This window comes from Otolemur garnettii, unplaced genomic scaffold (assembly GCF_000181295.1).
Source record: "Otolemur garnettii isolate 467f Iridium unplaced genomic scaffold, OtoGar3 scaffold00096, whole genome shotgun sequence".
NCBI classification, from domain to species: domain Eukaryota; kingdom Metazoa; phylum Chordata; class Mammalia; order Primates; family Galagidae; genus Otolemur; species Otolemur garnettii.
In genome coordinates, this window is record NW_003852491.1 from 768,015 (window position 1) to 795,442 (window position 27,428).

The 27,428-nt window shown below is 43.6% G+C and overlaps 1 protein-coding gene across 3 annotated transcripts in view; it reads left to right on the forward strand.

Annotated features, from left to right (window-relative positions):
* The window catches only part of OTOA (otoancorin), a 63,180-nt gene that overhangs the window by 12,982 nt on the left and 22,770 nt on the right, over positions 1 to 27,428 (forward strand). For 2 of the 3 annotated variants that reach the window (XM_003795721.1, XM_023516727.1), the window contains 13 exons: positions 843 to 946; positions 4,665 to 4,765; positions 7,307 to 7,446; positions 10,040 to 10,163; positions 12,742 to 12,957; positions 15,476 to 15,643; positions 16,306 to 16,446; positions 17,912 to 17,970; positions 18,162 to 18,279; positions 20,499 to 20,572; positions 23,384 to 23,519; positions 24,465 to 24,655; positions 26,953 to 27,046. In XM_003795721.1, coding sequence (XP_003795769.1) covers positions 843 to 946; positions 4,665 to 4,765; positions 7,307 to 7,446; positions 10,040 to 10,163; positions 12,742 to 12,957; positions 15,476 to 15,643; positions 16,306 to 16,446; positions 17,912 to 17,970; positions 18,162 to 18,279; positions 20,499 to 20,572; positions 23,384 to 23,519; positions 24,465 to 24,655; positions 26,953 to 27,046 — 1,666 coding nt within the window. Of the gene's footprint in view, positions 1 to 842; positions 947 to 4,664; positions 4,766 to 7,306; positions 7,469 to 10,039; positions 10,164 to 12,741; positions 12,958 to 15,475; positions 15,644 to 16,305; positions 16,447 to 17,911; positions 17,971 to 18,161; positions 18,280 to 20,498; positions 20,573 to 23,383; positions 23,520 to 24,464; positions 24,656 to 26,952; positions 27,047 to 27,428 lie in introns of all 3 variants that reach the window. The other variant, XM_012808854.2, reaches the window with a different exon arrangement.

The window sequence follows — 27,428 nt, forward strand, 5'->3', positions numbered from 1 at the left end:
AGCTTCCATGAACCCGGAAAACATCATGCTGAGTGAAAGAGGCCAGACACAAGGCCTGCATATCACGTGATGTCATTTACAGGAAATGTCCGGAATAGGCAAATCTGTATAGCCGGAAAATAAATTAGTGGTTTCTAGAGCTGGGGAAACTGGGTGTTGAGGGGTGATAATAAGGGTATGGGTTTCTTTTTGAGGTGCTTAAAATGTTCTAAAGGAGTCGTGATAATGGCTGCACAACTCTGAGACTATAATGAAAACTAGTGAATTGTACACTTTATTTTGGGGTTTACACTTCTGAGTTGTACACTTTAAATGGCAAGTTGGTGTGTGAATAAAGCTTTCCTCCCTCCCCTGCCACCCAAAGGACCCAGAGGTGAGGAAATGGAGACAGTATGTATAGAACACTGTTTGAAAGGTATTTAGCTAAGAAGGGAAAGAGGAAAAATGGAAAAATAGCCACATGTAGCAAAGAATGGGAAGAAATTTTTTTTTTTTTGAGACAGAGTCTCACTACGTTGCCCTCAGTAGAGTGCTGTGGCGTCACAGCTCATGGCAATCTCAAACTCTTGGGCTCAAGCGATTCTCTTGTCTCAGCCTCCCAAGTAGCTGGGGCTACAGGCACCCGCCACAACCCCCAGCTATTTTTTATTGCAGTTGTCATTGTTGTTTAGGTGGCCTGGGCTGGGTTCAAACTTGCCAGGTGTATGTGGCTGGTGCTGTAACCACTGTGCTACAGGTGCCAAGCCTGTGTTTTTTTCTTCAGCACAGGGCAGCTTTGGGCACTTTTGCTGTTTTGACTCTCATTGTTTGTTATTAATCGATGCTGTGTTTGTGGCCTTTAGATCTGCAGTGTTCAAAGATCTCTACGACCAAACCTCAGCTCATTCCCAGAGAGCTCTCTACTCCTGGATGACTGGAATTTTGCGGACATCCTCTAATGCCACTGGTGAGCCTGTGCTTTGAGGCGGGGTCACTATTTTGGGAGAAATACATCCTCAAAGAGATGCCTTGTCTCTGAAAACAGGAGTTCGATTTCATTGTCTCTTATGATTTTTACTGCCCTCCCCACCTCCAAAAAGAATTTGATGTGGCTTGCGGAATAAGACACATACCCCACTTCATCAACGCACTCTTCACACGTTGAAGTGTCTGAAATAATGGTGCATCTGCATCTGACAATCAGTGGTGTGTCCTAGTTTTTTAGTGGAATGTAAATAATGATGGCATCTTAGATGAGAACCTTTAGGATAGGCAGTTATGAGTGCAACATCTGTGTACAAAAATCTGTATTAAAATAGCACAAGATAATTTTGTTAGAATGTCTAGGCAATAAAGCACAGAAATTTAACTCTGAACTTCCTGGCAACCAAGTCAGAAAGTCAGGCTTTGTTTATTTGACAGATGTTTATTAAAAGCCTACTTATGTCCTAGAGTAGTCATATTTATAGAGACAGAGATTAGAATGGTAGTAGAGTTTTGATTTTGCAAGATGCAAAATGTTTTGGTTATGGATGGTGGTGATGGTTGCACAACAGTGTGCATGTTCTTATTGCCACTCAGGCACACACTTAAAAGTGGTTAAGATGGCCGGTGGCTCATGCCTGTAATCCTAGCACTCAGGCAGGCTGAAGTGGGTGAATCTCCTGAGCTCAGAAGTTCAAGACCAGCCTGAGCAAGAGCGAGACGCCATCTATTTTAAAAATAGAAAAATTAGCCAGGTGTTGTGGCGGGCACCTGTAGTTCTAGCTACTTAGGAGGCTGAGGCAGGAGGATCTCTTGGGCCCAGCAGTTTGAGGTTCCAGTGAGCTATTATGACACTGTAGCACTCTACTTAGAGCAAAAGAGTGACACTTTGTCTCAAAAAAAAAAAAAATCGTTAATATGGTAAATTTTATGTTAAAAAGAGGGAAAGAAAAAAATGACTATATAGATTAACAATGATGACAATTTCTCAGATAACTTCAACTTGTCAAATATTTAATGCCACTAATGCAAATAGTATAAACTTTTAGCATGTCTTTTGAAAACCACTATGTGTCAGTAGCTGAGGATGGAGATAAAATAAGACAAAATTTCTGTTCTCATGGCTCTCTTGTTTTCTTTTGTTGCTGTTGTTGCAGTTTTTGGCCAGGGCTGGGCTTGAACCCACTATGTCTGGTATTTGGGGCCAGCACCCTACTCCTTGAGCCACAGACGCTGCCCTCTATTGTTTTCTTGTGGAAAGTTAGGTGGAGAAAACTTTTGAACAAGTAAGTTAATTAAGAAGAAAGAAAGAGAGAGAGACAGAGAGAATTTAGATACTGGTAGCTGCTATGAAGAAAATAAAAAGGCTAAATGCTATGGAAAGAGTTATTGCAGGTACTTTCTACCAGAAGGGAGCTTGGCAAGTTTTATGTGAACTTAACTGTCTTTGTCTCAGCTACTCAGCTTGAAAAAGGCCATAGATAAAAGATGAATGAGAGTGGCTGTGTCCCAATAAAACTTTATTGATGGACACTGAAATTTGAAATTCATGTAATTTTCACGTGTCATCAAATGTTATTCTTCTTTTGGTATTTGTTTCAATGGTTTAAAAATGTAAAAAATATTTTTGGCTCACAGCTGTATAAAAACAGGTGGCAGGCTGGGTTTGGCCCGTGGGCTGGAGTAAGGAAGCAGGGAAGAGCTCTTGAGCAGTGGACATTTGAATTAAGACAAAAATGAGAAGATGAAATCAGTCATGTGAGGTGCTGGAGAAAGGGCATTCCAGCGAGAGGGGCCAGCAAATACAAAGGCCCTGAAGTGGATGAGCTTGGTGTGAGGGAGACTTAAAGAAAGCCAGTAGTGGGTGGTGCCCTCAGTGGTTAGGGTGCTGGCCACATACACCAAGGCTGGCAGGTTCAAACCCAGCCCAGGCCAGCTAAAACAACAATGACAATGGCAACAACAACATCAACAACAAAAAATAGCCAGGCGTTGGGGTGTGTGCCTGTAGTCCCAGCTACTTGGGAGGCTGAGGTAGGAGAATCACATAAGCCCAAGAGTTTGAGGTTGCTGTGTGCTGTGATGCCACAGTTGTCTACTGAGGGTGACATAATAAGACTGTCTCAAAAAAAAAAAAAAAAAAAGAAAGAAAGAAAGCTAGTGGGGTTGGAGTATAGGGAATGCCAATCAATCCTTTTCCTAAAATTAAGTTCTGAGATTTGGGTATAATGAACATTAAACAACATAATAATCGATGTCTTTGATGCGTAGCAGAATTCCCTCTGCCTGGTGCATAATTATGGCCTCTAGGAATACGAGTCTCACACTGTGTAACCATAAGAAAGTCACTCAACCTCTAGACTTCCTTGAGTCTTTATTACCAGAGTTTAATTAGGCACAGACTTTCCTTCTAAAATTCCTACATGGTATGTTTCATTATTAAACTACAGTGAATTAAAATTAATTCTATCTAGACCTTAATTTTTTTTTTTTTTCCATGAAGGTCCTTGAAGTAGCTGGAAATGCTTTGGCTGTTAAAAATATCCCAAGCTTAGGGATCAGGAGACTTTAGAAATACAGTTCATGCTTAACAATTAAGACATGAACTACTCTGCTTGGTTCTCGGTGGATTTTGTGGTTCTACCTTGAAATTCTCAAGCCCTCTGGGGCCAGCTTTTCCTCCAGGAGTCAAGGCAACTGTCTGGAGTCCCCAATTAGGACATCCTAGGGAGTCTGCCTGTGATCATCCCAACATTTCTGATTCCTGGAATGGAGGTGGCACCCTGCATTTTCTTGAGAATCAGAGCATGCCCCAGCTGACTTCTCTATCTCTTTTGGGGGTCTGTCATCGCTTCCCTCTCTGCAACAGCAGTTAGGGACTGATTCACTGCACCTGTTCCCCCCTCTCTTAGTTCCTCAAATGCCACCAATGCGATGTGGCTGTGTCTACGTGCCTCTCACTAAAGAATTGGGAGGAAATGGCAGCTGGCTCCAGCCCAGGGAAACTTGAAGATGAATCCTAGATGTGACTGTTTTTAAAGTTTCACTGACATCTCAGTGATGGGGATTTTCAAAAGCCAGCCCAGGGTGATGGTGTCCTTTGGGAATTGAGAGAAGGGAGACAGCACTTCTGGCTCAGGAAATGAGGGACAGCTTTACGGGAGAGGAAAATTTGAGGTCGATCTCGAAGGTAGGATTTGGACACAGGAGGATGGAGGAAAGGCTTTCTAGGTGCTCAGAAAGGCCAACACAGGCCAAGATTTGGAGAACATTTGAGTGGGGAGGTATAAGCAATTTGGTTTACTTCAAATATAGTAACATGGTGATGATTGATGAGGATGATAATCATTATTAGTGGTAGCAATAAAAGAGAGTCAAACACATTTCAAGTTGCTGGATCATTTAGTAACCAGTGAAACTCTGGATTTAAGTGTTAAATAATCTGCATTTCTAGCAAGTTCCCAGGAAGGTGCTGACGCTGCTGATTCCAGGTACCACAGTATCAATAACAAAGGCTCAAGGTGGTGGGCATTGAGGATCACATCCTGTGTGTAGCATGGTGCCTCACAGGGGTAGGCGCTCAATAAATGGTTGTTGAATGAATTAATGACTGCAAAAGGAAGTCCTGACATGAAGGATGCTGTTGATGGTCACATTACGAGTGTGAAGGCCTTTACTTACTCTTTTTTATTTTTTTGTAGATGACTCTGTTTCATGGGTCAGTGCAGAAAACTTATGGATTTTGGGCAGATACATGGTTCACCTGTCATTTGAAGAAATTACGAAAATTAGTCCTGTAGAAGTAAGTTGGAAAAATGCACTTATATGTCCCCATTATTAATATACCTGGGGGGAGGTGTCTTCTAAATCTCTAATATTCAGCCGGCCAGTCAAGGTGCCTTGGAAATTGTACACCTGCTTCAACTCGGTGTATCTTGAAAGAAAACTCCTGGAACAAGGTCACAAGTGGTCAGTCATTGGAATGTGTTTTAGTACAGAAATGAGTTGTGGACAACTATGATAGTTCTGAGGTGAACAAGCATAATATAGAGGGAATGTTGGTTGTGAACCAAAAATCATTTAAGAGTACTTTTTTGTGCTCAAGAAAGGCCAAGGACAATAGTTACAATGTTTTCTGTCCTTGGAAGCTGAACCCAAAGCAGAAGCACCATGGATTAGCTACTTCTATTTATAGCTACTTCTATTAATAGCTACTATAGCCTGAGCAGTGATGCGATTTTAACTCTAGAGTTAGAGAAATGTTTAGGTTCTAAGGTTACATAACTCACAGTCAACCTGTCTCTCTCCTTCTAATGATGTTGACCCAATGACACCAAATTCTCTTAGGCATCATGATTCTGGACTGAAGTTTCAAAAAAAAAAATGCTGCAAACACAGAGGCATTCATAGAGAGTCTGGAGCTTGCTTCTATTTAAAAAAAAATTGTATGTGTCCTGACTTTCTCCTGGTCTGTGAGAGAAGCGTTTGCATCAAATAAGTGGCTTGTTCAAGGACCAGTTGACCCAACAATGTCTGTATAAAACCTGAGGCGGAATGAAAGTCATCTCTTTTACCTAGGAGGCTGGGAGAATTTCAAATGTCTCCCAATTTTTATAACCCTCTCTCTTAGGGATAACCCCACAACCCCTTATTTTTCCAATGTTGAGTGATTTTCAGGAAGTAGATACAGGTTAAATTATTAGAAGGGTGGGTCTGAAGGGAGATTTTTAAGACCATGTACTCATTTGCAACTTTTTATCATCGAAAAATGTAGAGAAGGGAGGAGAAGCTAAGACTAAGAGGGGAAGCTAAGAGTGACGACTGAGAGGGAATTTTATATAGATAGAGAGTCTAGTCCACCAGGGAGCAACAACCGTATGAACCCTTTAAGTACAGAATGACAGTGATGAAAATATAGAACGCAAAATCTGTTAGAAATACAAGGAAAAATGGATATGAGGCCAATAGTAGAAGACTTCAACATGCTACCAACGGACATGTTAGCAAAAAGGACATGATAATATAGAGGACCCGGGTCAGGTGCAGTGACTCATGTCTATAGTCCTAGAACTCTAGGAGGCTGAAGAGGGAGGATGGATCCCTTACGCTCAGGACTTCAAGACCCTGTCTCTACTAAAAATAGAAAAATTAGCCAGATGATGTGGTGGGCACTTGTAGTCTCAGCTACCGGGAGGCTGAGGCAGGAGGATCACTTGAGTTCAAGAATTTGAGGTTACTGTGAGCCAAGCTGATGCCACAGCAGTCTACCAGGGTGACAGAGTAAGATTCTGTCTCAAACAAAAAAAAAAAAAGAATATAGAGAGTCTGAATAGTATATTTAATAAAATTGAATATATGCTAAACTTTGTATCTTAAAAAGAGAACACATACTCTTTTCCATCACCCAAGGGCTGTTTATATCCTTTCTTTTCTTTCTTTCCTTTTTTTTTTTCTTTTAGAGACAGAGTCTCACTTTGCACCCTCAGTAGAGTCCAGTGGTATCACAGCTCACAGCAACCTCCAGCTCTTGGGCTTAGGTGATTCTCTTGCCTCAGCCTCCCAAGTAGCTGGGACTATAGGAACCCATCACAGCACCCGGCTATTTTTTGTTGCAGTTTGGCCAGGGCTGGGTTTGAACCCACTACCCTTGGTATATGGGGCTGGCACCCTATTCACTGAGCCACAGGTGCCAAGGGCTGTTTATAAACTCACTCATCCATTAAAAAAAATTATGATTATTCAAGGCAGAAAGTTCATGGACCATATTCTCTGACCTCAGTATAACAAATCTATGTGCAAGAATTAGCTTTTAAAAAATGTCCAACTGGGCTCGGCGCCTGTGGCTCAAGTGGCTAAGGCGCCAGCCACATACACCTAAGGTGGCAGGTTCGAATACAGCCCGGGCCCGCCAAGCAACAATGACGGCTGCAACCAAAAAAAAAAAAAAAAAATAGCCAGGTGTTGTGGCGGGCGCCTTGGTCCCAGCTTCTCGGGAGGCTGAGGCAGGAGACTCGCTTGAGCCCAGGAGTTGGAGGTTGCTGTGAGCTATGATGCCACAGCACTCTACCCAGGGGGACTGCTTGAGGCTCTGTCTCAAAAAAAAAAAAATGTTCAACTGCTTGGATATTAAAAAATAATGTAAAAAAATGTAAAAAAAAAAAAATGTTTCCTAAATAACAGTTGGGTTGAAGAGGAAACCAAAGCAGCAGTCACAGACCAGTAAGAAATCAGTGATGAGAACTGGGTGGCACATTCCAGTGACTGGGATGGAGTCCTGGTCACCAGGGAGGGGCCACCGCAGGCCACGTCTACCCTCATTGATCTTCCCACCCTTGTCCCCTAGATCAGGCTATTTATCAGCTATGACAACGCCACCAAGCAGTTGGATACAGTGTATGACATCACACCTGAACTGGCCCAGGCATTTCTGGAGAGGATCAGCTCCTCCAACTTCAGTGTGAGGAACACCTCTACCATCCACAGGCATGTGACTCTTTCCCAAGATGCTACCAGCATAAGCATCAAATTTCCATGAGCAGCATGGGCGAAGGGAGGTGGCTGATCCTTCTGTGAATATGGCCACCTGTCTCTGTGCATTGTGAGGGGACGTGCTCCCCAAGGAGACCATTTTCCTCTCTTAAAGAGGTCGTGAAGGGGGTAAGTGGACAAATGCTGTCTGTTAGCTCCTCTGTGCCAAGCATTGTATACAACCCTATAAAGAGCTAATCCTGGCTCTGATCACGGAAATGGAACATTTTAAATACTCGGGGGCTTGGTCCTATTCCAAGGGGAAATGGGTAATTTCTATTAGGTTGAGCCAAGTGTTGGAAATAAGTTGAGGGGTTCCCCATGTTTGAGAACCCCTTGTTACCAGATTCTTAGCTGGGGAACCCCTGAATGAGATAAGCTTTAGAATTTAATGATTGTAACGTGACCACCCACTCCTGAACTTCAGGGGTGTCAGGCAGGGTTGAAGGTCAGGGAGAAGGTGGTGAGCACTGTTCAATCCTCTTCTCTCCATCTCTCGGTGTCTTATTGCCACACTTCTCTCATTGTCAATTCCCTTAAAGGTTTTAAAATTGAGTCACTCTGGGTGGCGCCTGTGGCTCAAAAGGGTAGGGCACTGGCCCCATATGCCAGAGGTGGTAGGTTCAAACCCAGCCCCGGCCAAAAACTGCAAAAAAAAAAAAATTGAGTCACTCTTAGAGAATGTACTCACTCATATAAAAAAACTATTACACCTTCCCCCATCCCTAATAATGTTCACACATTAGCGTGGGTCCCAGTTTTCTATGGTTGGAGTCAAAAAATAGACTCATGGTTAAGAACACGGGCCCTGGAGCTACACTCCTTGGGTTTAATCTTGGCTCTGCTGCTTACAAGGTGTGTGAGCTCAGTCATTTTTATATCATCTTTCTGTGCTTCTGTTTCCTCACCTGAAAAAGGAGAGATAAAATCTGTCTGCTTCATTAAGGTCTTTGGGAAGATTAAGCACAGTGGACACATAGTGAATGCTCAAGAAATATTCTTTTTTCTTCTATACTTGATTTTTTAAATTGGCAAATAAAATGACGTGTATTTATGGTATGCAACACAATGTGTTGACATACATATACATTGTGGAATGGCTTAATTAAGCAAGTTAACAAATCTTATGTACTTTTTTGTGTGTGTGGTGAGAGCACTTAAATCCACTCTCTTAGCAATTTTCAAGAATAACAAACTTTGTTATTAACTATAGTCACCATGGAGTATAATAGGTTTTCAGAATTTACTCCTATTTAAGTGAAACTTTGTATCCTTTGACCAACATTTCTCCAACTCCCTTTCTGCCCCCACCCCCTCTTAAGCTCCATTCTATTACCTGCTTCTGTGAGTTGAACTTTTTCAGATTCCTAATATAAGTGAGATCACATGGCATGTCTTCCTCTGCCTGGTGTATTTCACTTATCTTCCAGGTTCATCCATGTTGTCACATAGAACAGGATTTCCTTCTTTTTCAAGGCTGAAGAATGTTTCATTGTGCATCTATACCATATTTTAAAGAATCAGTTCACCTGTGGATGGACGTTCAGTTCAATTCTGTATCTTGGCTGTCACTTTCCCTGAGTCTTTATTTCTCAGTTAAGCAGCTCTCTTGCTCTCAGACACATTTTCAAATCCTTTTCCTGGACCTGGCTTCCCTCCTATGGGCGTGTCTGAAGATGTCAATATCTTTCTGAGAAGGTGGAGTGGGGCCAATCGTGGTCAACCAGGTGGTCCAGACATACTAAGTTGAATAGTCTTCATACTAACTAAGAGTATGCTTTTTCTCATTTAACTTCCACAGTCATCCTCATTCCTTCATACAATGTGCTATCACGAACAAAGTAAACCTCGTTTTTTTAGAGGCTCAGAGAGGTAGGGCCACTGTACAGTAGTGCAGAGTGTGCACTGCACAACTGTGTGCAGCAACCTTGCAGAGAAGGTAAGTAACTTGCTGGAGGTCAAACATAAAATTGGGTTTCAAACTCTATCCCATTAGCCACTAGATGTGTCTCTCTTGGTCTAATTACCAGGGTTCAAATTTCACCTTCGCTCCTACAATGTTCTGCCTCCTGTCTTTTTTTCTCTTTTGAAATCAGTATCATCTGGGTGGGCAGTTTGGGAGGCATCCTGGAAATAGACTTCTGCCTCAGAGAACATTTCCCCAAAGGTGGAGAAACCCCTTATCTCCATGTAGAAAAAGAGGATTTTTCTGCGGCTAAGAACATCATTCTTTCCTTATGCCCTTTATCTGTCTCAGGAAGAAAGATGGCCTAGGTAGGTAATGTAGATTTAAGTAGACTTGCCTACTACTTGTCTTGGGCAAGTCACTTGATCTCTTTGAGCCTCAGTTTGCCCATCTTTGAAATGGGGCTAATGAGAGCACCGGCCTTATAGGGTTGTTGTGATGTGACAATCCAGGTAAATTCAGGACAAGACCTGATATATGGTAGCTGATGTGAACACACCTCTGTTGGTTTGGACTAGCGGGGAATGCAGTATGGTCCCCAGCTCTGAGCCCTCCACTGCAATGCCTTCTCTTTTCACACAGGCTGGGGCTGCTGGTTTGTTTCTACGATGACCTGGAGCTGCTGGATGCTACAGTGGCTCAAGTCCTGCTTCACCAGATGATCAAGTGCAGCCAGCTGAGGGGCTTCCAGGCTGCTGTGCAGAAGGTGCAGCAGAGGAGCAAGGCCTGAGGCCTCAGTTTCACTAGCCAGAGAAATGGGGATAACCCCCTTGTCCGGCCTTTGAGAGAAAATACATTGAGTTAATCAAGATCTAACTTGAGACACAGAAGATGGTATCTCAAAAACTGGGATGAGCATAATATGGGAAGAAGAGACAAAAATAACAGAAAAAAAACCTTAGATAGATCAAAATTCAATCAGAGCAGCTGTCTCAAACTTACACATACCTGTGGATCACCCGGGGATCTAAAATGTGGATTCTCCTTCAAGAGGTCCAGGGTGGGGCCCTGGAAGCTGCACTTGACATAGGCTGACAGGTGGTGCTAAAGGGGCAGCCCTGGAGAGCATGCAGGGCATAGCCTGTGGTTCTCAAACCTGGCTCCACATTAGTGACAGCCCTGCCAGGCACCACCCCCAGAGATTCAGATGTTACTGGTCTGGGTGGTGTGGAGAACCTATGGCCTTGGGCCACATGGCCCTCCCTCAAATCCTCAAGTGCAGCCCCTCAACTGAATCCAGACTTCACAGAACCAGTCCTCTTAGTAAAAAGATTTGTCTCATAAAATTTGGATTTAGTCAAAAGGCTGCACTCATGGACCCAGAGGGCCAGCCTCATGTTGCCCCAAGCCTGCAGGTTCCCTACCCCTGGGGCTGTAGCATGATTTTAAAGCTTCTCAGGTGATTCCAATGCAGCCAGGATTAAGAACACTGGATCAGCGGGAAGCTGTGAGTTCTTAGACCAGGTCTTGACAAGTCAGCAAACAAACATAGACTGTTTCTTATATTCCTCCGTCTCTATCTCTCTCTCTTCCATTCAAGTTTCCATTCTGTCCCTCTTCTCTTCACTTCTTGTGATTCTTTTTGAATGTTTTTATTCGAAAAGAACATTTTCATGAAGCCATCAATAATTCCACAGAAGCTTCCCACACACAACCATAAGGTCCCCAGCGACATTTGACATCATGGTCATCTGTCTTTGTCGATGCATATGTTGTTTTCAAGGAAAAGAAGCACTTCTAAGCAAGCAAGCAAAAATAAGAAAATAAATGTATTTTAAGGCCACAGGGATAGCTGTGACAGCCAAGAAGAAGGTCAGATACAGTTAGATATGAGCGAATCCTTTGTGGTCGTCTAGCTCAGCAGATCCCGGGCTGGAGGGTGCATCAGAATTGCTGTTAAAATACAGATTGCCAGGCCCCGTGCAAAGTGATTCAGGAGGTTAGAAATGATTTGCATTTCTAAAAGTTCTCAGCTGATGTTGCTGCTGGTGGTTAAGGAACCATCACTCTAGTCCACTCCTTCCTTTTACAGCTGTGGAAACAGCCCTAGGAAAGGGGAGTTGCTGAATTTAAGAGAACCCAGGTGCTGGAACAACTGTTTTTTCTACTTCACCCTGCTGCCCCCTAGTGGCCATTTCAATATTGCCTGGAGTCATTCTGTGCACCAATGAAATGAATATATTGTTTGTACAAATTCAGGTGTTAAAACAGGAACCATTTTCGTTTTTTGTTACAGATGTCATTTTCCAGTAGGTAATTTTGTCATCTTCCTCAACAGAAGCAGTTGGGCAACACATCTGACTATAACGTGGAAGACATACTGTGATAAAATGGTTATTAAAATAATCATAGAAAAGTGCCAACATGCAAGAAATGATTTTGAGTGAAAAATACAGAAAAGAAAAGTGTGCTCCTATTCATACTACAACTTTGTGCAAACTACATACTGCCTCTATATTTAAAAAGACCTAAGAAATCTTGGAAGCATACACACCCGATTGCTAATTATGGCTATTTTTATGAGATAGGATTTTCAGGAGACTTTTACTTTCCTGTACAGTTGAGAATTATTTTTACACAGATTATAAATTATCATGAAAAATCTCCTGGATATTCCACGAAAGAAAAACAGCTCTATGTACAGATTTAGAGTTCAAAGTCACCAAAGAGATATAGATACTAGAGGAGTCTGGTGGAGTTACAAGAGAACGAGATTGCCTTCTGCCATGCTTTAAGGTTGATTTAAGGCTTGGCGCCTGTGGCTCAAGTGGCTAAGGCGCCAGCCACATACACCTAAGGTGGCGGGTTCGAATCCCCAGCCCGGGCCCGCCAAACAACAATGATGGCTGCAACCAAAAAATGGCCAGGCGTTGTGGCGGGTGCCTGTAGTCCCAGCTACTTGGGAGGCTGAGGTAGGAGACTCGCTTGAGCCCAGGAGTTGGAGGTTGCTGTGAGCTGTGATGCCATGACACTCTACCCAGGGGGATAGCTTGAGGCTCCGTCTCAAAAAAAAAAAAAAAAGGTTGATTTAAGAAGAAATTACTATTTAAATGAAACACAGGTGAATTTGTGGCACATGAAGGCCAAGGCTGAGGAAGTGCCCTCCATGGGGCGACTTAGTGTCTGGGCATAGCAGGAGTCCTTCACCTTCCTCATCTCTGGGCCCAGAGGATTTGGTGGGTCAGAGTCAGGGTGATGCCCATTCCTGATACCACAGGGTGTAGTTAGCTAGAGCCACCACCCTGCTTTCTGTCAATGTCCATTCCAGTTTTCTCTCCCTCCAGCTCAAAGCAGACCTTCTGGACATTGCCACAGAGAACCAGACCCTCAATGAGACCTTGGGCTCTTTGTCAGATGCCGTTGTGGGTTTGACCTACAGTCAGCTGGAATCCCTCTCCCCTGAGGCTGTGCATGGTGCCATCTCCACCCTCAACCAGGTCTCAGGTTGGGCCAAGAGCCAGGTCATCATCTTGTCTGCCAAATACTTGGCCCATGAGAAGGTCAGTTGGGGTTTTTAATTTTTACTTAGTGGCCTGAGGCCCAAGGGCATATTAAGTCTCCCCAGGCTGCCACTACAAAATGCAATGGATGGGGTGCCTCAAACAACAGACATTTGTTTCTCACAGTTCTGGAGGCTGGGCAGTCCAAGGTCAAGGTGCTGGCAAGGTAGGTTTCCTTCTGGGGCCTCTTCTCTGGCCTTGCAGGCAGCTACTGCCTTTCTGTGTGTGCACGTGACCTCTGTGACTGCAAGCTCTCTGGTGTCTCTTCTGACAAGGGCACTAATCCCACAAGATCAGGGCCCCACCTAACCCTAATTACCTCATGACCTTGTCTAATCCTAGTTACCTCTGAGAGGCCTCACCTCCCAATACCATCACACTTGGGCCTGGGCCTTTAACATATGAATTTTGGAGAATGCAAACATTCAGTTCCTGATGGCCTGTTGTACATACACTGCAGGGACAACCAGTTGGTAAGAAGATGGCGCTGGGGGAGACTAGTGGCTTCTAATCCTCACTCTGCCTTTTACTAACTGTGTAACACTGCGAAATTTGATTGACTTCACTTTGACTCAGTTTCCTTATTTGTAAAATGGGGATAATAATAGTGATTATGCCATAGTGTTGCTGCATAGTATTAGGTGACATAACAGAGGATGAGCTCTAGGACTGTGAGCTGTCACCGAGTTGTTGATCAATGTGTGGGGCCCATCCCAGGATTTTCTTGCTTACTGTTGAGCTGCCAGCATATCCTTAACCATGGGATTAGGGGTGATGCTATTTTATTGCAGAGTGGGAACTGTCAGAGCAGAAAGTCCTATTTGGAGGGGAGCCTTAGTCCTGGAGTAGAGAATGGACCTTCTTCCTGGGGGAATTAGTCCCCCTGTGCTGGGTCCCATTCAAAGGACTTGAGTCCTAAACATTTGGTGCCCTGCTTTTTCAATTCACATTCATAGACGCTTCCTAGGATGCAAACTGGCTCACAAGGATCAGATAGGGACTAATTCCAATAAAACAACAATAACAAGCATTTATCAAGCACTTGCCATACTCTGTTCTAACGTGAGGTGCAGAACATACGAGGGAATTGCCAAGGCCACATGAAGGGGATGCAACTGGGGTTGAGCCCAGGGTGTCTGGCTTCAGAGCTTGCTGAACCCCCACACTCACTGTCTCCAGTATGGCTGTGAGAGGGCTGCCCACTCATTCTCACTTTCTGACTCAAGTGCAAGGCTATTCCATTCATCTTTTCCCATCTAGCCTCATGGTGACTTTTTTGAAGCCTTTGGAGGCCGCCCTGTTTCTAGACCCCACCTGGGGCCCCATGTGTCTACTTGACAGTTCTCTGTGAATTTGATTTCAGGGAGCTGAGGGAGATTGCTTTATTCCCTTCTAGCCCTGGACAAAGTGGTTTGTCTCTTCTCTAATATCTGAATCTTCCTCCTGAGGGGTGAAAAAGGGAGGAGAAGCCCGTGGCCCACCTAAAGAGGGGGTTGCTGCTCTGTTTCTGCTACTTTGGGCCCGGGGTTGCCTCATGTTCAGATTAAAACGACAACAACAGAACCCCCCAAACTCAAATCTGGATTTTTATGAGAGTTTTTCCCCATAAAATAATTTAACTTAAAAATTAAAAACAGGCCAGGTGTGGTGGCTCATGCTTGTAATGCTAACACTTTGGGAGGTGCAGGAAGGAGGATTGCTTGAGCCCAGAAGTTCAAGACCAGCCTGGGCAACCATAGAGAGACCCTGTTTCTATAAAAAACATAAATAAATAAAATAAAGATTAGTCAGGTGTGGTGGCACGTGCCAGCTACTTGAGAATCAGAGGTGGGAGGACTGTTTGAGCCCAGCCGTTGGGGGTTCCAGTGAACAATGACCATGCCATTGCACTTTGTTGCATGGGTGACAAAGACAGATCTGGTCTCTTAAAAATAAAAAAGAAAAGGCTTGGTGCCCATAGCACAGCGGTTACGGGCCAGCCACATACACCAAGGCTGGAGGGTTCGAGCCCAGGCCGGGCCAGCTAAACAACAATGACAACTGCAACAAAAAATGGCCAGGCATTGTGGTGGGCGCCTGTAGTATGAGCTACTTGGGAGGCTGAGGCCGAAAAATTGCTTAAGCCCCAGTGTTTGAGGTTGCTGTGAACTGTGACACCACGGCACTCTACCAAGGGTGACATAGTGAGACTCTGTCTCAAAAAAAAAGAAGAAAAGAAAAAAAAATTTAGAATGTTGTCCATTAGTCTTAAACACATAAAGCCCATTGCCAGGCTAGCCATGTCTCAGGGGTGCCTGTTTGTGATATTTGTACTGTGGCCTTGGATGGTGGAGTCATCTCTCGAATGCGTCTTGTGTTTTGGTATCTGACTTCTTCCTCGTGGAAGGAAGGGAGGTCTATGGAGACACCTGTCTCGCTCACTGTTGTGTCCCTCAGTGTCACCCATAGCAGGCTTGCTGTCTGTCTGAGAGGCAAAAGGCCTGAGCAACACCTCACGGCGTGGCTGTCCCTCTCCCAGGTGCTGTCTTTCTACAATGTTAGCCAGATGGGTGCTCTGCTGGCCGGGGTCAGCACCCAGGCCTTCTGCAGCATGGACTGCAAGGACCTCCCCCAGGCCCTGAGAAGCACCCTCGCTCAGCACGTGTCTGATTTGTCACCTGCCCAGCAGCAAGGTGTCCTGAGCAAGGTAAGAGGAAGATGTCTTGACCTCAGGCACATGGCTCCCAGCGGATGTGGTCTGGTGGGGTTTGTGAGTGGGCTGTGACTTAGGGCCATGGATTCAGGGCCGGGTTATCTCAGCTATGGGTGTACAGGGTTGCTGTGCCCTGCTGGTCTAATCTGGGAGAGTTTCCTTAAATCAGGTTTCTTAGTCTAATAATGTTTTAAAAGTTTTTCAGTGAATCCTGAAGTTCTTAGCATGCTCCTGAAAGCCTTTTCCATGATCTGAAGTCGTGCCTGTATTCCTTTCTCCCTCAGCAGGGAGTCTTTGGGCATCGTGCTCTATCAGGCCTGCTCTGTCTGACTGCAGACATCTACTAAGAGATCAAACCTAAGGGTATGGCCTAAGTACCATCGCTTTGTCGGTGGCAGTACCCTGTATGTCTAAAGTATAGAATGTGGGTTTTTGCGTAAGACATTCTTGGGCTTGAATCTCACTTACTGGTCAACCAATTGCCCTTCAGGTCTCAGTTTTCTCACCTGCAAAATGGGAGAATGATTGTCTCTACTTCCTAGGGTTGTTGAGTGGATCTAATGGACTTTATTGCCCACGAATCAGTGCCCAGCTCTTACTCAAAGCTTGATGCACCTTTTACAGGTTGTTATTCTATTTCTTCTCACTTTTGGCAGATGATTGAAGCAGGAGATGCTGCCTCAGGCATTGTGGAGATACCAGGGGCTTTCTTTAAAGAAGTCTCTCTCTTTGACTTACGAAGGGAACCTGGATTCAATCCTACAGTCCTGAAGGATAAGGAACTTCGGAGGAGCCAGGTGTGCCCAGGAGGCTCAGAGATCAGTCCTGTATTTCTGTCTGTCTTGTGAGAAATGGTCTGTTTTAATTTGGTAAAAGAAATTTATTTCTGTGGGATTAAACCTAGAAGGCAGAGCAGCATAGTGTTAAGAAGACCTGAGAGTGAATTCTGGCTCCCGTTTTTAATTAACTTTGGAGAAGACATTTCTCTTTACCTGACCTCAGTTTTCTCGTGTGCAAAATGGGTATAACTCCTAATGAGGCTATCTGCCATCTGGGCAGGGTGCAAGAAATATCAGCCATTATTATGTGTATTATTAAAAGCTGCCAGCATTGAGAATGGTGTTGGTGATGGTTGCTGCACCTTAGTTGGAACTGTCCTTGGCTTCCTTCTCATTCAGTCAGCCTTCATTATATCCACTCAGCAAATGTTTCTCCAGCATCTTAGCAACCACGTGCCAGGTGCTTATCCCGGTGCTGGGAATGCAGAAGTGAGCACAACAGGCAACAGTCCCTGTCTGCTCCGGGGGCTCTTGCTTAGGGTGTCTCCTGAGATTGGATGATGTTCCAGTGATCACTTGCCGTGTAAGAAAGCACCACCAGATTTAGTGACGGTGGCAATCACTTGATTTTGGAAAAGACAACTTGCTCCTGATGACTTTAAGATACTTTTTGCCCCATGTACTGAGTTGATGAAATTGCCATTTTCTGAGATGGGGAAGACACTAGAGGGGTCCCAGAACTTGTCCCTGCGCCCCGGAAAATCTCTGAAGCCCCACACGGTGTCCAGAACTTCCCTCCACTGCTGTTCTTTTCACCTGGGTTTTCCTGCTGCTTCCAGGCCCTCAGCTGCCATGTCTCACGCTAGCTCCTAATTTATTCTGTTTGGGGAATTATGTTCAAAGTTTCAGAGTCTATAAAATAGACAAATGCAGTACTTGATTGCATCTGCAAGTTAGGGATTCTGTAAAGTTACGTTCCTTGAAACAGATGACTCCCCAGCCTGCGATGCATTGTTCTCCTGGAGTGCTCATCTGGGAGGGCTTGAGGGGAGTGCGTGCTGCCAGCCCAGGTTCTTTACTGATGGTGTTTTCCAGCCCCTCCGGGCCCATTCAGCCCTCCCTTCTGCTTCCCTTTCTGGAATGCCCGGTGTTCAGGAATTGGTAGGTGGGCGTTTAAACAGGGGTCACAGAGAGTTCTTAACCAGGCAGCAAGTAAATTCTATTCCTGCTGCCAACGCTTGGCTCCTCATTCTCCTCTTGGAGTGTAGAGAGTTGTGCCTGGAGTGTGAGAGCCAAGGCTCTGGAATTACTCTGACACTGGTTCAAATCCTGGCTCTGCCACTTAGCAATTGTGTGGTCCCAGGTAAGTAACTTAGCCTGTTGAGCCTCTATGTCTCTATCTATAAAGTGGGGTCATAGTGACCCCCAGTGCTGGGCACACAGTGAGCGCCCATCAGCACTGCCAATTATTCTCTTCCCTCAGGCCTTGTTCCTGTACGAGCTTCTGTTAAAGACCACCACGAGGCCCGAGGAGCTCCTGAGGTAGGAGAATGTGGACTGGGAGCCGAAGAGGAGGCCCTTCGGAACCTTCTGTCCAAGGAGCCTAATTTCTCAGGAGGGAGAGTTGGACAGTCCTGTCTGTAGCCTGGGGCAGATCAAATCTGCCTTCTCGTGCTCTTTCTTCTTTCCTTCCTGCCCCTCTCTTCTCCTGAGCTCTTTGTTTTGTTTTCTAGTGCTGGGCAGCTGGTCAAAGGTGTGACGTGCTCACATATTGACGCCATGAGCCCTGACTCATTTCTGGCCCATTTCCGGTATTTTGAGAACAACCTCTTCCTGCTTTCACCATATCAGGTACCTCCTGATATAAATCTACTTTAATAGAATAAAGTAGTTGTTCCTATCTTAATGTTCTATTAAGAGCATTAGAGCATTTTCCTGCTCCTTATTCTCTCTCCCTTACTGGGCTCCCCTATAGCATCTGAAGATATTTATGCCAGAATTATTGGGGTGTAAGGATGTAAACATTGAGCCAGGTTTTCTCCAGTTTCTTTTCATAAAGCTCCAAATACCGATCTCTCTACAGCCAAAGTTTCAACAGAGTGGTCACCCTATACTCAGATTTGAACCTTAACATGTATTCATAAGGTGAACTGTTTTGCATGTTCGTAATTATGTTCTCTTGGGACTGAAGGTAATCCCTCCTGGAACATTTCTACCCTTTCCATTTTCTTTTTCATTTGAAACCTCATTTTCCAAAAACTTATGAAGTCTCTTTAGCCCTTTGAGGAGGCTAGAAGCAGTAACTGAGTGTCACAGTATCTGAGCTGGTAAAAACAGGCCTTGAAGCACTTGAACTTTGAATGTGAACTGTTGGCAGATAGAGTCCTGAGTGGGTGAGGAAATGGATGTAGGAGGCATCTCAGCTCTGGCCTTGTTGTGTCTGAGACATGAATGGATTCTCTCCCTGAACTCCAGGGAACATGATGCTTGATGGTTAATCCTTTGGAGGAGTATGCAAAGCTTTAGGAAGCATTGTCATTCGCTTGGATTGTTTATTCTATCAGTGGCTCTCAAACTTGAGCTTGCATCGCCTGGAAGGCTGCTAAAACACAAATGGGGGCTCCAGTCCCAGAGTTTCCCACACAGTAGGTGAGGGGCGAGGCCTGAGGATTTGCATTTCTCTTTATTTATTTATTTTGCACTTTTTGGGCCAGGGCTGGGTTTGAACTTGCAACGTCAGGCATATGGGAGGGCACCCTACTCCTTTGAGCCACAGGCATGCCCTCCCCCCCGCCAGGATTTGCATTTCTAATCAGCTCCCTGGAGAGAACCTTTGAACTGTATTAAAAGTCCTGCCCAGGAGGGGACAGGGTTAACTGAGCTACATGCTGGAGCAGTGAGAGTTGCCCCAACACAGGAACATAGGAGCTTCCAGTTCTCAGAACCTTCAGACACCTGTTAGATAGACAGTTTGCCTTTATTGTTTACATTGTTACTGAAAATATATTATTGTTATAAATAATACAGAGAAAGTAAAATTTTCCCAATTTTTTCCCCCTAGAACAATTGTTCTCAGCAGGGTATTATTTTGCTTCCTTGGGGGAATTTTGGCCATGTCTAGAGATGCTTTTGGTTGTCTTACTCGGGGGCACTGTAGGCATCTAGTGGGTAGAAGCCAGAGATGTTGCTTAACATCCTACAATGCACAAGACAGCTCCCATGCCAAAGAGTTATATGGTCTAAAATGTTCATAGTGCAGAGACTGAGCAGCCCTGTTCTAGAGGTAACTACAGGGAAAAGTTTGCTATTGCATTTGGAATTTTTTTGATATATATATACATATATACCAAAATATATATTATATATATATATATATATAAGTGTGTGTCTGTAGATAAACACACATTTACATGTGAGGTAAAAAAGACATTTGAGCTCATACTATTCACACCATTCTGTTTAACTTATACGTACAACATAACTTATATATATATATATATATAAGCATAGATATCATTTAATGTTAAGATATATAAATCTACCTTAATAGAATAAAGTAGTTGTTCCTATCTTAATGTTAATATATAAATTATTATATATATATACATATATATAAAAATCTACCTTAATAGAACAAAGTAGTTGCATAATATTCCATTGTATGGATACACCACAACATACTTAACCAATCTCCTACTGAGGGACATTAAAGTTGTATCTCACTTTCTTGCAGTTGTAGGAGAAATTGTGCTGAGCATACTCATACATTAGTTTTTTGTGTTCGTGTTGTTGTTGTCTCAGTTTTCTTATTTATAAGCTGGGCACAGTAGTGATCCCTGGATGATAGGGTACTCTGTTGTGTAAGTGAGCTTGAGTAAGGACACAACTACAACTCGGATTTTAACCTTATAAAAGCAAACTATGTAACCAAATTGTATGTAACCCCATAATAATCTGAAACTAAAAAAAAAAAAAAAAAAAGACAAGTACCTGGCATGTGGAAAGCACTATGTGTGTTTGTTCTTATTGTTGGATTAAATTTCCAGAACTAGAACTGCTTAATCTTTCAGGTTAATTGTTTGGCATGGAAATACTGGGAAGTTTCCAGGTCGTCTATGCCGCCTTTCCTCTTGGCTGTGCTCCCGTAAGTGAACATCAGCCCCTCTGCTCCCTCCTGCCCCTCTGACCCTCCCCCCCTGCGACTTTCTGGCTTAGCCATCATATTGATGGGAATCACTCAAGCCAAGGTGATTTTCTTCCCCTGAGTTTTCTTGAGGAGCCAGGAGCAGAGTGAGTGTGTCTTAGACAGTTAAGCCCTTGAGAACCAGTATTTAAGTTCTGAGCCTCATGTAGATATTTCAAACAGATCTTGTTTTTTTGTTATGTGCAAACCAACTAAAGCCAAAGCAACCCAAAGCTGAGTCAGCATCAGTGAAGCAGCTCCATCTGGGCTCTCCCCACAGCTGTGCCAGGTGATATCTTCTGCTATGTGCAGCCTTTTAGGCCTGTGGGGGCATCCCTTCTTCTCAAACTTGATCTGGACACTGTTTCTGTCCTTTTCGTGTTCTTTATTTCCATCTACCTTCTTTTGCTATTTCTGTCTTCACTCATTCAAAAAGATGTTTTGTGAATACTTGCTGTGTGCTAGTTATCAGAGATAGTTAAAATTTCTTACAACCAGGGGTTGGGAATAGACAAACCAATTATAAAATCAAGTTGATATTTGGTTGAAAGTGACAGAACCTAATCTCAAGTTGGCTTAGGCAATAAAAGGGAATTTTTTTTGTTGAGGTATGGAGAGTCCAGGGAGGCATTTCAGGCATGGCTAGATCTAGGGGCTCAAATGATGTCATCTATCTCTTGTTCAAGCTTCAATGTTAGGCAGGTTCTTTCTTTGTGGCACCCTTGGCAAGTCCAAGGTTACATTTCCCCAGCTTTATATTCAGGGTAAAGAAACGAAAAAAAAACCTTCCCATCGTTCTCAATAAAAGTCTTGTGTTTGACTCTCATTAACTTTACTTGGGCAAATTTGCTCTCCTTGGACTAAGCAGTGAAGTTGGGATGATGGGTAACTTTGTTTGGCTTAGGTCTGTATTGCACCTCTGGGGCTGGGAGAGAAATTGGTTCCACTCAAAATTATAAACACTTAGAGTAAGAGGGGTTTTCCAAGAAATCCAGGTGTCAAGGAGGATAATGGCCACAAGGCATAGAGGAGGGGGAATCACCTTCAGACCAGAGAGTCAGGGGAGATGGAACTCACACTTGGAGAATGAATTGGGGATAGAAAGTTTAAGATGGATACCCCAGGAAGAAGCACAAGGTTGTCCAGCAGCAGGTGGAAGGGAAGCCAAGCACCCTGAGAACACAGGGTGTGGATCTGCAGAATAGGTGGGAGAGAGAAGGCCTGAGAAGTCAAAGACTCCAGATAATAGAGGGCTTTTTGTGACTCTCTGAGATGTGTCACTTATATTCTGGGTACATCCTACAGATTTATGTTTCAGAAAGATCATCACCACTGCTCATGTAGAGGATGGGATACAGAGGCCTGGCTGGAAGGAGAGACAGTGGAAGATTATTTCAGTAGCCCAGATCTTGGCACTGCCAGTTACTTTCACTCTGCCAAGTCTCAGCCCAAATTGTGCTTCTTTTCAAGAGGGCATATCATGCTCTATTATAGAGACATTTTATTTTCTTTCTTACTAGCTAAAATGACTTGTTTTATTCATTGGTCTCTGTGTTTATTCTTCCTATTAGAATTAAGCACTATGAGGACAGGGACTACTGGTTCATTCCTGTATTTGGTTCCTATGAATTTGCCTGACATATAGTAGATGCTTTGTAGATAGTTGCTAGATGAGTGAATGAAGAAATAAGCAAGACAGAGGTACAGAAATTGGAGAGACAAGAGCAGATTTGAGGAATACTAAGGAGATAGCAGTGAAAGATTTTGGAATCAGGGAAAAAAGGATTCTGAGAGAGCATAGAAGAGGAAGAACGTGTTTGAGGGAAGATGTTTAATCTCACTTTGGAACAGTCAAGTCTGTGAGGATGAATTGGCCACATGGGTTCCATGCCATTTTTTTCAACTTTTATTTCATTATTGCCTTCCTAAGGAGAAAAATCTTAATTTTTCCCTAATGAGAAAAATCGTATTTTCTCCCTAATGAGAGAAATTATATGCTAAGGAAAAAGATTTTATTGAGTAGAGTTGAATTCTGGTGAGTCACAAGTTATTGGCATAACTAAGATTTTTCACCCCGACTCAAATCTGTTTCCCTATCCTGAGGGTGACATTATTCTTGTTGAGAACACATGATCAAGAGCTTGGGGATGACAGAGTTGGGGGCCATTTCTCTTTCTGCTCGACTTTCCTCATCTTTCTTCCTTACTTTCTGTTTTATTCTCTTTTCTCTTTGTCTCTTTCTTCTCTACTTTTTCTTTTCTTTTTCCTCATCTCCATTCAACCAGTCCATCAGTCAACATGTTTATGGAGACTCCATTTTCTGATCAGCAATGCTGGGGCACAGAAAAGGAGCGTGATGGAACGTTTGTTTCAAGCCCATAGAAAAGGAGCATAGAAGGGAGGCCTGATGGGAAGCTTATTTCCTTCCCATAGAAGAGGAGCATGATGGGAAGCTTGTTTCTTACTCAGAGAAGAGGAGCATGATAGGAAGCTTGTTTCTTACTCATAGAAGAAGAGGAGCATGATGGGAAGCTTGTTTTCTGCCTGTAGAAGAGGACCAAGATGGGAAGCTTATTTCCTGTTGATAGAAGAGGAGCATGACGGGTGGAGAGGAGCATGATGGGTGGGAGGCTTGCTACCAATGTCCCTGGGAGAACAAATATTTAAAGAGCATCCCCGTAATGAGCTCTTGGGCATGTGGACCACGATTTCAGGGACCAATACAGAGCAGCCACTATTTTCTTCCCATAGTTCTCCCCCATCTCTCTCCAGGGCCCACTACGTGGCTTCCTTCCCAGCCTCACAGTGTGTACCCTTTCTGATAAGCCTGGGGAAGAGACAGCTGGACTACTTGGTTTTAGATTCCCACAAAAAGACGTTAGTCCTCAGAAAAGTACAACAGTGCCTGGTAAGGAAACCCCTCCTGATACACCTTTCCCTCTGGGTGCCTGAGGCCATCCTAGGGACACACATCTTGGGGATCTGGCTGGGATCTTGAGTATGCTATGATGGCTGGAAGTCTGACTTGTGGGTCTCAGAGCTGGCCCTGAAACTGCTGGTTGGAACACTCTTGGCTATTGATACTGGAGACTCTCATCCTAGGGCCTGAAGAAGGGGAGGACTCTAGAGGACTGGAGAGAGCATAGTACACTGACTCTAGGTTCTAGATGTGCCTCTGCCAATGCTTGGTTATGTGGCTTTGATCAAGTCACTTCCCCACCCTGAACCTCAGTATCCTCATCTGCAAGGTGGATACAATAGCACAACCATGTAGAGTTATTGAGGGCATGGAATGCGGAATGTACTATTTAATGCAAAAGCCCATGTAAATTCCAGCCTTGCCACTAGTTGGCAGTATCTTTATCTTTAAAAAGTGGGTAAGAGTGTTTACTTCTTAAGTTACTTTGAAGATGAATGGACTGAGACTTGTAGACATTCAGGACAGTGGCTGGCACATAGTAAGCACACAGTACATGTCAGCTATTTTTGTCATTTTGGGGAAGAGCTTTGAAGGCTTTCCAGTGCCACGCAAACTTTGAAATGGTGGTTTTATTACTGTTTCACTAACAGTATAATGGTTCTTGGACTGCAGAGTATCCTCAGAATGATGATAAGGACGACAGCAACCCTCATTTACTGAGAGGTCATGATGTGCCAAGTTGGGGTTTCCCTGACTTCTGAGGCCTGCATCCCTGGGGGATGATCAGGGCCTACTCTATCTCTAGTAGTCTGTGACAGGGTAGGTGGGTCAGATCCTAGAACTTTTAAGAAGTTTGAGGTTGGGAAGTGTTTTTAAGCAATCAGGACCTTGACTCTGCAGAATCTGCCCATCAGCTTTACTTGTTGGTTTCAGGATGTCTCCATTGCTGATGAATACACCGTGGACATCATGGGACACCTGCTGTGTCACTTACCAGCAACCATCATTGACAGCAGCATCTCCCCCAAGGCCTGGCCCACTGCCCTGCATGGCCTCAGAGACTGCCCAGACCTCAGCCCTGACCACAAGGCTGTGGTGAAGCGCAAGCTCTTGGAACAGTATGGGTGAGGAGGGGCCGGGTGTGGCTATGGTGGGGGCGTTGTGCTGGATGAAGAGGCACCCAACTTTGGGCCTCCTTCCCTCCAAACAGAGTATCTAGCTTAGGATGTGATTAAACATGCTTATTCTAGAAAGGTGACCTACCTTCTTTTGGCTTCAGATTCCCTGTGAAGTGGGGTCACCCGTAGCCACCCTGCAAGTCTCCCAGGGTTGTCACCAATATAATTTGGCATATGAAGGAAAAGAGTTTTGAAAAGATGGCACTTTGCACATGCAAGGTGGTGGCATTATTATTATTTTAAAGACTTTTTTAAGAGTAGTTTTAGCTTCACAGCAAAACCAAGAGAATAGTGCAGAGATTTCCCGTATTCCCTTGTCCCCATATAATGCATTTCTTCTTCACTGTCAACATCTGTCACCAGATTCATTACAATTGATGAACTTACTTTGGCATCATTATCATTGCATTGTCTTTATCACCCAAAGTCCATAGTTTTCATTAGGGTTCAGTTTTGGCATTATATATTCTATGGGTTCAGACACATGTACCCAGCATGGTGATATCACAGAGAGGAGTTTCACTGCCCTAAAATCCCCTGTGCTCTGCCTCTTCATCCCTTTTTCACTCCTAACCCCTGGCAACCCCAGATAGTTTTGCCTTTTCCAGAGTATCAGATAGCAGGAACCATACGGGGGGTAGCCTTTTCAGATAGCCTTTCACTTGGTGATTTGCATGTACGTTTTCTCCATGTCTTTTCTTGGCTTGATGGTCCATTTCTTTTTTAGTGCTGAATACTATTCCATTTTCTGTGTATTCCACAGTCTGTCTGTTTACTTTCTGAAGGACATCTTTGTTGCTTCTAAGTTTTGGCAATTATGGATAAACATACATATGCAGGTTTTTGTGTAGACATATATTTTGAATTACTTTGGGTAAATACCGAAGCATGTGATCACTGGACTATATGATGAAAGTGTGTTTACTTTTGTAAGAAACTGTCAAAATGTCTTCCAAAGTAACTATATGATTTTGTGTTTCCACCAGCAACAAATGAGAGTTCCTCTTGCTCCACAATATCATTATTTTTGTAATGGAAAAATAAAAATGTAAATAATAAAGACACGTGACTTACGGGGGATTGAGAAAAAAGAACTAACTGTTCTTTCCCATGTAGAGTTCTCTGAGGTTGGGTCAGGTATATGAGTAGGACCTAGTCATCAGTCAATGTTTACACAATAGTTTTCTGAGTAACAGTTGTGTCCCAGGCACAGTACTGGACTCAGGAGCCAGACTCCTTGGGCTAAAATTTTTCTTCTATCATTTACTGTCTGTGTGTCACGGGAAAATTACTTAATCTTTTTGAAGTTTAATTTTCACATCTGTAGAATAGGGATAGTAATGATCCCTACGGGCAGTTGTAATGATTAACTGAGTTAATGCAGGTGGATGACTGACAGGAGTGCCTGGCACACAGTGCTGAGTATGTGACAATGGTTTCACTACTAAGTCTGAAGGTACAGTGGTTATTAAGACAGGCACATGGTTCCTGCCCCCATGGAGCTTCCAGTCTATGGGATATATTTTTTCAAAGAAATAAGAGTGGGGACTGTTTGACTAGGGGTAGTTTGCCTTGCTTTTAGAGAGGGGCTCTCGTTAGTAACTGGGAACACCTTTTCTAGGGATGTCACCAAAGATAATGTGTTGGAAGATATTTATAGTATGTATAAAAATAACTGGATTCTGGGTCAGTGCTGTTATCCTGCCAAGTTCAAGAGAAATTTATTTTTCTTTCTGTAAGATAAGACTTGTGCTTATTTAAAAGAAACAAATGTATAATCATTCTTCTATTGAGGAAGGGAGGAAGAAAAAAAGTATTGTAAATGACAAATTCAATAAGAAATGGGATGTAATGGGGTGGATGAAATCCAGGGGTGGATTTCAGGCATGGCTGGATCCAGGGTTGCAAATGTCATTAAGAATATGTTTCTCCCATTCTTCAGCTTTGTGTTCCTTTGTGTGGCCTTTATTTTCTCCTCTTGGTGACAGGAATATCTTCCAACATTCTCTTTTCTGTGAAAAATACTAGAAAAAATGACAGCTTCCATCAAAATTCCCAGGGATAAGTCTGATTGGTCAGCCTATGTTACATAATATTCTTGGTCAGGGAAGTGGGACCATGTTATTGACAGCCTCCTCAAGTATGAAGATGGTCTGTTTCTAAAAGAAAGGTGAAGGGGGAAAGGGCAACAGATGTCCACCATAGTGTGGCTTTTCATTTTACTGTTTATTATCTCTTTTTAGATTCCCTCAGAACTGGACAGCTGAGACAATCAAGGACTTGGGACCCTTTCTAGTGCTTTTCTCAGGAGATGAATTAAGCTTTATTGCCACAAAGGTACTTCTGTGTCCCATGTTAATAAGGCTGGAGTTAAAAGGGGAGAGGAAGCGTGGTCAGGTACACACCATTCAATTTTCAGCCAGTCTGTGATTCTAGAACCACCTTCTTCACCACAAAGTGTTTAGATGTTTCCAGCTCTATTTCAGGACGTGCAAGTTTCAGAGGGAATGTGAGGCAGCAGCTAAATGAACCCTGGGCCTTTTGCATGGTGTCCTGGGAAGATGGGTGCAGCCTGGGAGCTGTCATTTAGCTACCACTCTGCTATTTTTTTTTATTATTAAATCATAGCCGTGTACATTAATGCAATCATGGGGTACAGTGTGGTGTTTTCATATACAATTTGAAATATTTTCATCAAACTGATTAACATAACCTTCAT